Raw genomic sequence first — 13,801 nt, forward strand, 5'->3', positions numbered from 1 at the left:
ATCTAAAAAGCTCTTCTTAGAGGGCATTTATTAGTTAAATGGGTGCATGCCCATGGGATGCTCAGTTTCATGCACTCACTTTGGGGCTTTTGACACCTTCTTGCATTGTCCTGGTACACAGGCTTGACAGGCGTCGTGCACTACTTGGATGATTTTCTATTCGTGGGCCCTTGCAACTCAAATGTGTGCCATGAATTTCTATGATGGCTGTCAAACCATGGCCAGAGATTTTAGCATTCTACTGGCAGTGGACAGATTGGAACTGCCAACTAGGGTGTTTGCTTTCCTCAGCATTGAGCTTGATACCATACAATGTTTGGCCAGACTTCCGGCCAATGGAATTCAGAGGTTGGCCAAACTGATCTGGGGTGTGCACCCAGCTCGCAGGGTTGCTCTAGCCACCATGCAATCCTTAATTGGGAGCCTGCTTTTGTCTGTTGGGTATTCCAATGAGGTGGGCATTTCTGCGCCAATTGATTGCAGCATCCATGACAGTCAAAAATTGCCACTGCTTGCAGGTTATCCACGGTGTGCATGAGGATCTTGGGATATGGGAGACATCCTCGGCTGTTTTCAATGGCTTCAGTAGTGTGGCTACCCCCTCCAGTATCCAGCTTTGACTTAGAGCTGTTCTCCAATGCCTTGGGGGGCATTGGTTTTGGCCCATACTGTCTGGGGAGCTAGCTTTGGGAGACATGGCCAGGAAATTGGGTGGATTCAGGCACTATGTCGAACATCACCTTTCTGGAGCTGTTCCCGATAGTAGTGATGCTTCATATTTGGAATGAATGACTAGCGAACAGAAAGGTAATATTCTGGTGTGACAGCCTAGTGGTCATCCAGATGATCAATTGACAGTCTGCTAGATGCACCCCAGTTTCAGAACTCCTAAGGATAATGGTCTCAAAAGTGTTTACGGATAAATTTGATGGCACGGGTGAGGCACATCTCTGGTCTTCACAACGAGATTGCTGATTGTCTTTCTCATTCTAACTGGGAGGACTTCTGGGGATCCACCCCAGATGTCAAAGAGAAGGGGGTGCCGGGGTCATCAGTTGGAGGCAGTGCACAGCACGTGGTATGCCCTACTTTGATGTGATGGGGGATGTCTGTCACCAGGCACGGATTGGCAGCAGACCGAACACCTACCCTGTGATTGGGCAGTCACTTTGCTTGGGTGAGGTGGGTCACTGGGAATACCATGAAGTTAATTACCTCCCAGAAGGCAGGGCCTTGCTTGATTGTGGCAGGCCCCGGGCCAGAGGTGATGTACTGACTGCGCAAAAAAAGTAACACTTTGACAGTTCTGTTATGGCTCGGATACAAGATTATGGTTGTATATTGTTATTTGTCAATAAAACTGTGGCCAATTTTACTCACATCTGGTCTCTGTGGTACCTTGGAATCCCTGTGTGTGTGTTGTCTTCACTCCCCACCCCCTTAGTGACAAATGATCGCAGCTGCCCGGGTTAATATGCACTATTAGCATATATGAGATAAAATAATACCAACTAGCTGGAAAATGTTTTGCAAACAAACTAACCCATTGGTGTGTAGGTTTGGGCGAGGCGATATATTTAACTGACTATAATGACTTAGGAACTCTGAACTGAGCATTTACATTGCTTGATAAGCTGTACTGCTCCTAAGATATCTTCTAATAAAAATGTGAAGATTTTTCTCTTACTGTCTGTTGCTATTCAGTGTTTACTAACGTCCCCTTCACTACTATTCAACTGAGTAAAGTTCAGGAAAGGGATAACTTGAAAATAAAAGGTCATGGCTAATATACATAAGGAACATGGACTATAAATTGAACAAATGGTACTACTCATTTTCAAAAGAAATGTATTTTTCTGCAGTTGATAATACAGTAAACATCAACACCAATATAAATCTATCAAAGAATCAAAAGTAATAAACCATTAATGTGATAAATGGCTGAATTAGCAAGGAACATATATTAAAGTGGAGTTAACACATTAGCACTGAATGCACATCAGCGCAGCGATAAAGCAAGTTTTACATATTTGCGGTAAAAGGAGCATAGTTTTTTCAAATAACAGACTTTTTATTAAAATTTAAATGAGCCAATTAATATGCAAAATGATTTTATCCTGAATATTTAAATGTTGTTTATTTTGTGTATTTGTAGACTTTAACATGGCCATTAATGGAAAAAGTTTACTACATCTCTAAAGATGTAAATTGTATTATATGCATTCATTAACATGCTCATTTTAATTCACACAATCTCAGCACTTTTCTGAATAATACACTATAGGCTTTATGCACTCTAGTGAATTATGTGTTAACTACGCTGCTAAATGCACATTAAAATTTCATGTTAATGCACATATTTATGGAGTAATTTTGTTACATTTCTTATGTTAGCCAGTGAATATGTACATATGTTACACCAATTTTCAAAGTGATCTATCTCACAGAAGTCTATGATGAAATTATCCCAGAAAAATTATGCACATACTATTACATTTGCTTTACAATATACATAGTTTTGCCAAGAGAATTTTCATATGTACATTATAAAAGAAAAATTATCCATGTAGGTCTCTCTCCCCTGTGGTAGTAAATGTACATGCAAAACATTAAGGGGTAGATTTTAACATGCCCGCGCAGGCGTCCATGTATGCTCAGTTCGCGACATGCGTACATGGATGCCCCGATATTATAACATGCACACATCGCAGCATGCATATTATAAAATACAATACCCACGGGCACATGTGCGCCTAATTTTTATATCGGTGAACGCATTTGCAGGCAGGTCGCAACTCATGCACACAGGGGGAAGAGAATTTTTAAAAGCACATACGGCAACATGATCGGGCTTTTACTCACTATCCTCCCACTCTGCTCCAATTAAGGAGCGGACTGGGAGGGAACTTTCTTATACCTCTACCTTTCCTTCCTCCCTTCCTTTTCACCTCTCCTCTCTGACCCCTAACCCCCCAACTAATCTATTTTTTTTTGTTTTGAAACTTACCCGCTCCTCTGAGCAGGAGTAAGTTTCATGCGCCAGCCGGCTGCTGGCACGCGCTTCCCCAGGACAAGACCTAATGGCCACTATCCTGGCCAGTCCCTGCCCAAGCCGGCTAGACGCCGCCCCCAACCTGCCCCTTTGACAGGAGCCCAGCCCTTCCGCACATACCAGGGGATATACAATGTTGGCGGATCATTTTTTAAATGTGCTTGGCGGGCGCACAAGCTCGTTATGCACATATCTCCCAGTTTTTACGCCAGCTAGGCTTGTAAAATTTGCCTAAGTTTAGGAACATAAAGGGGCGGATTTTACGAGCCCTGCTCGCCTAAATCCGCCCAAATCCGGGCGGATTTAGGCGAGCAGGGCCCTGCGCGCCGGTGAGCCTATTTTAACATAGGCTCAACCGGCAACGCGCAGACCCGGGACTCGCGTAAGTCCCTGGGTTCTCCGAGGGAAGCGTGTCGGGGGCGGGCCCGGTCGTCTCGGTGTTTAGGGGCGTTGTCGGCAGCGTTTTGGGGCGGGTCCGGGGGCATGGTTACGGCCCGGGGGCGTGGCCGCACCCTCCGTATCCGCACCCAGGTCCGCGTCCCGGCGGCCCGCTGGTGCGCGGGGATTTACGTCTCCCTCCGGGAGGCGTAAATCCCCCGACAAAGATAAGGGGGGGGGTTTAGACAGGGCCGGGGGGGTGGGTTAGGTAGAGGAAGTGAGGGGAAGGGGAGGGGAGGGCGTTAGAGGATTCCCTCCGAGGCCGCTCTGATTTCGGAGCGGCCTTGGAAGGGGAACGGGGGTAGGCTGCGCGGCTCGGCACGGCTTGGCTATATGTAATTGATAGCCTTGCGGCGCGCCGATCCAGGATTTTAGCGGATACGCGCGGCTCCGCGCGTATCTACTAAATCCCGCGTACTTTTGTTGGCGCCTGGAGCGCCAACAAAAGTACGCCAACGCGCCTTGTCTATTATTTAGAACAGCAGGCTATGAATCAAGAAAAAGAACTCCACCATGAAATAAATTCTTATGATGAACAAGAATAGGCTTACAGCAAAAGGAAGAAAAAAGGCCTCAGAGGCTATATATACAAATGACCAAATGCTTAAAGCATATTGACTAGTTCAATCGTTGGTCAAAGACCTGTACCTCCATTAAATTAATGTTGAGAAAGCATTTTCTTTATGAAATGTTAAAGTTTTTAGAAAATGGTTTATATATATATATTTTATTACCATCCATTAATTCTTCTGACTGAATTGGAAAAAATGTAGAAATATAATTTGAATGCAGCATTAACACTCAATACACTGGTGCAACCTTGATACTTGCCATATTTTAGAGTCTAGTCCTGTAATTTTAAATAAGTACACTTTGGGGTAGATTTTCAAAGGGGTACGTGCTTAAGATATGCGCGTACCCCCCAAAAACCTACCCCAACCGCCCCCCTGTGCGCGCTGAGCCTATTTCGCATAGGCTCGGCGGCGCGCACAAGCCCCGGGACGGGCATAAGTCCTGGGGCTTCGTAAAAGGGGCGGGGGAGGAGGCGTGCCTGGGGTCAGGGGGGCAGTTCAGGGCGGGACCGGGGGAGTGGTCGAGGCCTCCGGACCAGCCCCCAGGTCCGGTGATGGTGCGCCAGCAGCCCGCTGGCGGCACACAGATTACGCCTGCTTTCAGCAGGCGTAAATCTGCCAACAAAGGTAAGGGGGGGATTAGATAGGGCCGGGGGGTGGGTTAGATAGGGGAAGGGAGGGGAAGGTGCGAGGGGGAGGGAACAGGCAGCGCACGCAAGTTGCACAAATGTGCACCCCCTTGCACGCGCCAAGCCCGGATTTTATAAGATACGCACGGCTACGCGCGTATCTTATAAAATCCAGCATACTTTTGTTCGCGCCTGGTGCGCGAACAAAAGTACGCACTTGCGCAACTTTATAAAATCCGGCCCAGCGTATGATGAAGATACAGCTTAGACACTTATTTTGCGATCCAATTTTGTCCAGATGTAAGATCAAGGTAGGGACGTGCCAAGCAACAGTTGATGGAATAAATAATTGCCAGTAAGCCGATATTGGCCAATGTTTTGCATTCATGCTGCTTCAGGGCTGAAAATCCTTTTAACACTGATAGCCATGTCTTAGTGGCGTATACACTTATGCTCTCAATACAGGAATCAAGGAAACCAGGGTTCAAATCCAACTGTTGCTCCTTGTGACATTGGGCAAATCACTTCACCATCTGTTGCTTCAGATATAGACTTAGGTCTAGATGCACTAAGCCACAATGTTTTTTCACAGAAGGGTTCCCATATTGCGGGGGAGTTTTTGCTGTGATAGTGGACCCCTCCTTGAATAAACATCATGGATATATGGCATGTTGTTTTTCATGTCCTCCATTACCTTAAAGAGCCAACCACTTAAAAAATAATGTGGCAGAGAAAAGAAAAAGTGTAGCAGACCTTGCCTGAGCCATGTGACTGGGACAGTGTCAGGTTGGTTCCATTTTGAAAAATGGCACCACCCGGGGCAAGGAGTGCCCCTGGCTCCATTGCAGGAACCTTGGCAATGTTTTAAGGTTTGGGGTTGTAGGAGGAGGGTTCAGGGTGGTCGGGTTTTCACACCAATGATATTTTTATACATTTGGGGGATGAGGGAGGGGAAGGTATTAGAGGGGTACAATAACCCCAATGATTGGTTTGGATCCTTGGGGTGAGGATGGGTTGAGGTGGGATAATGGCTACCATAATTTCAAAGGAAAGGAGTAGGGGAGGCATTGTATGTTGAAGACAGTGTTGCAGGTGGGGGGACCATTGGTATGGGAACAACTTTATTTTTTTTTTTTACTTTTGGGTATCGGGGCCACCTCGAGTGGTGGCCCTGGGGTGAGTTGTGGTCAGCTTTGACCCCCACTACACTTTTTTTCTTTTTTGGGATTTTTTTTTTCTAAATTTACATTAGCCCTTTAAATCTAATGCAAGAGCCTTGGGATCTGTGTTAGGGTCACGGGGCTCCCACGTTAGTTTTAACCATACTCGGAGGAAAGATGTGTCCACGGTTCTTCGGGAGCTGGAAGTGGCTGAAGTAAACTCCAAGGTCGCCCAACCAGGGGTTTCTATCGAGTGTAGGTACTGCAGGAATTGATGTATGCTTTAGTGTCAGACTATAGTGGGCCACCAGAAGAATCGCTGAAGCAGTGCTATGGTTTGTGCTCACCCTGGGTGACCGGCAAACTTAGTCATGTGTCCACCGGAGGACTCTTTCATGGAATCGAAGGGGCACCACAGTTTTTCCAGTAGGAACAAGATGAGTAGCCAGCAGGGTCAATAATATGACCGGGTTCATCGGGTTTGTCTTCGGGTTCAAATGAATGTGATAGGGCATCTGCCCAGAGATTTTTCTCTGCCGGGCGGTAGCGAAGCTCAAAGTTAAATCTGGAAAAGAACAGAGCCCACCAGGCTTGACGAGCATTGAGACGAGGGGCTTGGCTGAAGTGTTCCAGATTTTTATGATCTGTGAACACTGTAAATTTAGTTAAAACCAACACTAGGTTTATCGGCATCAGTTTCCCTTACTGCCGTATGGCAGTCACAAAAACCGACACCGAGTTTATCGGTGTTGGTTTTCGTGACCGGCATATGGCAGTCATGAAAACCATCTGGGTTCGCATTAGCAAGGATGCGCTAAGGTCCTAGCTCATCCTTTCTAACCTGACCCCCTAATTTAAAAATCCATGGCCCCCCTTTGATGAGAGAGAGAGAGAGCCTGATCAGGCTAGGTAGAGAGTACAGTGTACAAATCTACTTTTATTTGAACTCTCAGTGCTCCAAATGACATCCAGTCTTCACAGGTGTCTACTGCATTGTAAGTCCACCCCACTTTGCTATAATGAGTCTCTCTCCCTCTCTCTCTTCTCTTTCATTAAGCCCTTACGGCAAAATGACTCTGCTTATTTGTTACACTGTTTTCATTTCTGGTCTTATTCTTCAGTATCTTTTATAATGTGTTCAGTGAATAAGTGATGTTTTATTTCATTGGGCTAAAAAGTGTTTATTTTTTGCTGTACACGATAGACTGAAGCATGCTAACCTTAAATGAACCGGCAACTTTATTTTTCTAAACATTTTTTACTGTGTGTATTTTTTCCATGCTATACTTGAATTTAGTGTCACAGATCTATTTTCACTTTTTATCATTATATGCAAACTCTCTTCTAAAATCTCAGTCCTAGGGTTACTCTGTCCTATAATCCTGCATCTACACATGGAGACATCAGCTTCAGGTAGTAGCAATTGTGCCAGATAGTGATCTATCTAATTTGCAGAGACCATAAATGTGGGCACACTAAGACGAAGAAACTGGTAAAAAAAAAAAAAAAAAAGGTCAATCATTTATAGTGTTTCTGAAATTTGGTAAAAGAAGGGTAACAACGTGCCACTCTAATTTAAATGTGTTCTAGGTTCTGATTGAATTAAAGAAAACATACTTTGGTGTCAATATTTATTCAGTAAAACAAAAAGGAAAGAAAATTGGCTATGGCTATCGTTAGTTTTGGTTTTACATCTAGAAAAAAATTGGGAGAATGAGATCTGGTAAGGTCATTTGTATGATCGAGTTACAGGCTTGTTTTGAATGATATCCAAATTCTGCTCTTATCTAAGTTTGTCATTTAAGGTAGGTAGCAAGACAGAGAAAGCATTAGATTACTAGCCATTAGCCATAGTATTGCAGAGAAAGCAGAGCAAGTAAGAAGACTGAGACAAAGAGGTAAAACATGAGGCAGGTATTGTTTCAGTATTTCACTTGCGTAAAAGCAAGCGGTGCGCCTGCTCAGTAATAAGCCTCCCTGTGTTCACCCTCCATGCCAAGATGACATTTCCATTCATTTACTTAATATCTTGGCATTTCTCCCACTAGTTGCCAGGAAACAGAACAATACAGGTAAAATTTGCTGAAAACAACAACTTTTTAATACTATTTTTTCTCAGCTTTAATCCACAGGAGGTAATTTTCAAAAAGAGTTATGCGCGTAAAAATTAATCTAGAGTAAAAGAAATCTGTAAATGACTTTTTCCTCAGTCTTTTTGTTTCTCTAAGTGTCTCTCTGTCTGTCTGTCTTTGGTGTGCTTGTTTGTTTTTTTTTTGTTCTCCCAAATTAGGGCAAGATTTTTGTGTAAAATATCAAGTAATAGAGTTTTTAAGTTATCTTTTTTTTATTTTGGATTCATTATTCATTATTAAAAAGTAGGACATACTTTTTAATTACAGCATTGGAGAATGGTGCCTGTTCTTTTGAACTAGCAGGAGAGATCAAATAACTACATTTTATAGATATAGACCTCCCTCACCCATCCAGCCCCAGGCCAAAAAAAAAAAAATAAGGGAATGACAATAAAATTGTTTTGCTTCTAGCCAGTTGTGCCAAATTGGTGATAGAGGCTGGATTTTTTTTTTTAAAAGGCATTTAAGAAAACCTAATTTTTAATGTGTTCCTCAGGGAAATCCTTTTTGATACATGTATATTTGTTCTTTGTCCTTACTTACACTGAAAGCAGTATGTAAGAGATATATATATATATATATATATATATATATATATATATATATATATATATATATATATATATTCTTTTCAATTTGTGCTGGCCAGCCAATCAGGCTGATGTATAGAGCATGTTCCAGCATCATTGAGAACCTCATTAAAAAAAAAAAAGAAAGAAAACAAATTGTACACACACCAGCAATTACATTTTTTCCTTGGTAGACAGAAGATATATTGGCATAGGAGACTTCAGTGTAGACTAAGAAGCAATGTGGCAATATTAATGTCTACCTTTTCACACCATTGTTGCTTGAATCTGCATTTAGTGAAAGATTGATATTTATTATGCCAACCTTATAAACGACTCTGGCCAGCCCCATAAAAATATGAATCCACTATGAGACACTAAAGTTAAAGGGCTGGATCTATGCAAACCTTTTAGAATAAATAAAAATCCTTATATTGGCTAGACATCTGGATTTAAATTTTTTTCCCTGGGAAAAAAAATAAGTACAACTTCTTAAAATCTGATAAAACAATGCAACTATTTTTTTAAGCCACCCACGTTGTTTTTTAACTAAGCATCAGCTGCTTTGCATGCAATAGTTAATTTTTAGCATCAAATGCATGTAAGGCAGCTAATTCCAATAGGGGGTGGAATTAAAAAAGACATACAATATCATACATTAGGGGTGTGCATTCGTATTGACCGCATATGTAAAACGCTATGCATATTTTTTTTTAACTTAAAAAAGTGATGAGACATAAACGATCGGATTTCCCACATATCCAACATAGCTATGTTGGATATGTGGGAAATCGCGATTGTTGATCCAAAATAAAAATTTAAACCCCTCACCTTCCTTAATCCCCCCCTCAAAGACTTACCACAACTTCCTGGTGAACTAGCGAGGAGTGAGGACGCCATTTCTGCAATCCTTTGCGAGGAGCACGTGACGTCGGCGCCACGTCGAGTGACGCGGCGTCACGTGATTCCCCGCGCGGTCGCGCCGGAACGCTCGTTCGGCCCAAAAGGAACTTTTGGCCAGCTTGAGGGGGCCTCCTTCCGGCGCGACCCCGCGGGGAATCACGTGACGCCGCGTCACTCGACGTGGCGCCGACGTCACGTGCTCCTCGCAAAGGATTGCAGAAATGGCGTCCTCACTCCTCGCTGGATCACCAGGGAGTTGTGGTAAGTCTTGGGGGGGGGTATTAAGGAGGGTGAGGGGTTTAAATTTTTATTTGCACATATGGACATATACTCAACTCATTGAATTCTGTTTATGTCCATATTGACCGCAAATGGGACCCCCTTTGGACATATGGACATATGGACATAAACTTTTGCTCTGCACATCCCTATCATACATATCATATGATAAGCAGTGTTTGTCACTTATTAAATTCTGTTTTACATGTGTTATAGCCTTATTGCAGCTTAGTAAATCTATTAGCTGGATAAGTTTATCTGGCTAACTTAGACAAACAAGGGTAGATTTTAATACACATGCACTCTTCCCGGCGTGCACAAATAGACGCACCAATTTTTTAACATGCTCGCACCGGCACGTGCATGTTATAAAATTGTGTGGCCATGTGCACATGCACACCGGATTTTATAATCGACGCATGCACGTGTGAGCCGCGCGCGCAAAGGGGGGTGTAGTTTTGCAAGTCCGTGCGGCAACGCAATCGGCACTTCCCCAGTTCCCTCCTAGTCCACTCACCAGCTTACCTTTTTTTTTTTTTTAAGTTGCTGCTCCTCTGGTGCAGAAGCAACTTGCACGTGCTGGCAGTTGGCCAGCATGTGCTTCCCCGGCATAGCGACAAATGGCCGCTGTACTAGCCGACTCCAGCCCCGCCCCTCCTCCCCGCCCTTTATCTGGGCCCATCACTTTGGCATGTAATTGGGTTTACATGCATGGCCAGGCCCTTTGAAAATGCACGCAGCATGCGCAAGGCCTGGCCATGCACATAAGCCCCATTTTTTATACACACAATTGATTTAAAATCTGCCTGACAGTATCTCATTGATGACCAGATTAGGGGCCATGTTACTGAGTTCCAGCTGTACCTCATAGACCTTGGTTTAGGACTGTTGCTACAATGTCTGTGCTAAGTTTGTTAATTAATGTACTTGCTTGTTTATTTATTTATTTATTTATTTATTTATTTATTTATTTAATAGACATATATTCCACTAATCTGCAATTCCCAGAGGGATGAGACAATCATAACAAACAGGAAAGAACCCTGCACAGTTTCAAATAAACCAATAGAAGCTCTTTCTGATAGACCTGGAAGTTCAAAGGCCAATAGGAAACAACCAGGCCAAATTAAAAACGAAATTCAGATCACAGATTACGTAAAGATATCTACAGAGGAATAATTTCCCAATATTATTCTCTGTGAGGTAACCTTTCAAAGCGGTGCATGGGCGTCCATGTGTGTGTAGTTCCCGGGATGCACATGCACGCCCAATTTTATATCAGCGCTCGCATGTGCACGTGCAAGGGGGGGAATTTGAAATTAACACGTGGGGATGCAATTGGGCCTTTCCCCAATTCTCTCCCAGTCTGCACCAATAAAAGAATGGACTAGGAGAGAAATTCCCTAACCTTCCTTCCTTTTCCCCTCTCCTCTCCTCCCTGACCCCTAAACACTACCTACTTACCCTAATTTTTTTGTTGTAAAACTTACTTGCTCCCAGGAGCTGAAGTAAGTTCTGCTGGCGTGCACTTTAATGGTGCTGTCCTGGCTGGCTTTGCCCTGCCCCCGGGCCATCCCTTTTTAGATGCCCAGCAGTTCCATTCGTGCTGGGAGATACATGCATGGCCAGGCCGCTCTGAAAATGTGCTTGGTGCATGCGGCCCAGCCACATGCATATCTCCTGGTATTGTGAAGATTGTACAAATCTCATCGTTGGGTGAGTGCGAGTTTCCTCGCTCCGAAGGATATCAAATCTTCACAAGAGTGCACTGTTCTATTCGTACATCTCACTCTGCATGTAAAAGTGGTCCCTAACCCCTACACTACTACCTAGACCTCACCTCGAGTTACTAGGTGGACCTCCTAGAGTAGCATAAATAGCTGCTTACTATGGTGCTATCCCCAGAGGTGCCCTCTCTCTCTCTCTCTCCCTCCCACTTACCTGGCCCTTCCCCCACTCCCCTCCCACATCTCTGGCCCTTCCCCAGCCTAAACGTGCCCAATAGGGAATTTGAGAAAACAATCTCAAATTGTGTTTTGGGCATATTCCATGACATCACACAGTTTAATGCTAATGAAAAAGGTGTAGTTATTTTTGGTGTTAAAACTGTATGAAATCATGCATTATGGCTTCTCAAAGCCAGCCCACTTTTACAAAATTCCCGCCCCTGACCTCCCCAATCCCTCCCCTTTTAAATATTAGCATCATACCATGCATTATGGTGCTTTTTGCATGCGTTAAGGAAATTTTCGCATGTGAAAACGCCATAACACAAATTGGAAAATGACCCTATAGGTTCGAGGGGCAATTTTACATGCACAGTCAGAGGTACGAACAGGACAGAAGACATCAGTGAAGAATTTATGTGATTTGGAGTAATGAAAGGTTCACAAAGATGAGAACTGTACAATGTACTCTTGACCTAGCTTGATGCACTCTCTATCTAGCTGTTATCAAGCTAGGTTGAGGCTGCTGGGCTCGGCGTGCGCAGGTTGCACAATTATGCACCCTCCTGCGCGCGCCGACCCTGGATTTTATAACATGTGCTCGGCAGCGCACACATGTTATAAAATCGGGCGTAGATTTGTTTGCACAGGGTTGCGTGAACAAATCTACGCCCGCGAGCATGTTATAAAATCTGGCCCAGTGATTTTAGATCATATTCACATGAACAGCCTACTTGCATATTTTGCATGTGTGCTAATTTTTTTGTATGCATGTATATTCCTGACTTAGTATGGGTTATCACTGCAGTTCTGCTGCAGTTTCTCTGTTCTATAATCTTTTGATAATGTTCTTTGCAGCCTCAGGTTATTGAAGTTGCAAGCCCATTTTCCCTGCATTTTTTCCAGTGTGCCCACAGGCTTTGAGAAAAGCCCTATTAAGGATTTTACCCTCAAAGCTGCTTTTTCATGCATGTACATGTTTATAATCCTTACCTGGATGTAAATGTAAATCTCTTAAGTCACATGTTGAGTTCACAAGCAAGAAGCTGAAATGTACTATCCACATTTTCATTAATTTGTGACAGCCACATTTTTTAGAAATCAGTTTTACCAGATTCTGAATAAATTCAATAGTGAAAATAAATTGTTGTAGATATCTACTCTGAAAAACACTGAAATTTCTAGGGTTCTCTTCTGTTTCTTGATATTCCGTTAGGAGTAGATTTTACAAAGGTGCTCGTGGGTGTACATGTGTGCGCGTTACCCGGCGCGCATACATGTACACCTGATTTTATAACTTGCACGGCAGCCCTACTCTAACCGCCCCCAACATTTTTGTTTTACATTTTGCGGCTGCCTCCGGACCTGCATGCACCGGCCAACTGCCAGCACGTGATCCCTCGACACAGCAGCAATGGCCGCTGTGTTGCAGGCCTCTGGCCCTGCCCAATCCCCACCCTGGACTGCTCCGCCCATGCCCCGCCCCCTTCCCGCCCCTTTAGTAAAGCCCCAGGACTTACACACATCCCGGGACTTTATGCATGTCGCTGGGCCTTTTGAAAAGCTGTCCCTTAGTTTTCAGAGTGCATTGCTATTTTATTACTTTACAGTTTGGCACAAAGAGTTAACAGAATTTCCAGAAAAGATTTAGGCTTTCTGAAACATTGGCTGTCTGGAGTCAAGTTAAATAACCTCCTGAAATAAATAGTTCTCATATATTGTTTTTTGAAATAAGAAAAAAAAGCTTTGAAAATAGTTTTACTTCATAACGTGGGTAACCAAGACAATTTGGCCCATCTACACTCATCACACCCCTCACAATCTCGTACCAAAATTAGTAACATTTTTGGGTATATATAAGACCTCAGCTTTATTGTGTAAATACAGAGAGATTCACTCAAAAGAAGCCCCAAATATTCTGTTTAACTTCTATTAGGTTGAATATCTGAACCCAAAAAATACGCTACATACCTTGACGTATGTGTAATCTTTTGCATTACATGCGATGCAGGAAGTGATTGCCGTTTTCCGCCAGACACATTTCGATGCGGTGCTCCATGTTCCTGAATGTGTCTGTGAGCATATCAGGGGGAATAGCAGCAATTTCACGTTGGATGCTTC

General features: G+C 43.5%; 1 protein-coding gene across 1 annotated transcript in view; it reads left to right on the plus strand.

The window, feature by feature from the left end:
- Positions 1-217: 217 nt before the first annotated feature.
- The window catches only part of CSMD1 (CUB and Sushi multiple domains 1), a 4,035,193-nt gene continuing 4,021,609 nt past the window's right edge, over positions 218-13,801 (plus strand). Inside the window, 1 exon segment of the mRNA XM_029596871.1 lies at positions 218-518. Within this exon segment, the coding sequence (XP_029452731.1) occupies positions 218-518 (301 nt within the window).

Source organism: Rhinatrema bivittatum, chromosome 3, assembly GCF_901001135.1.
Source record: "Rhinatrema bivittatum chromosome 3, aRhiBiv1.1, whole genome shotgun sequence".
Classification (NCBI taxonomy): Eukaryota; Metazoa; Chordata; class Amphibia; order Gymnophiona; family Rhinatrematidae; genus Rhinatrema; species Rhinatrema bivittatum.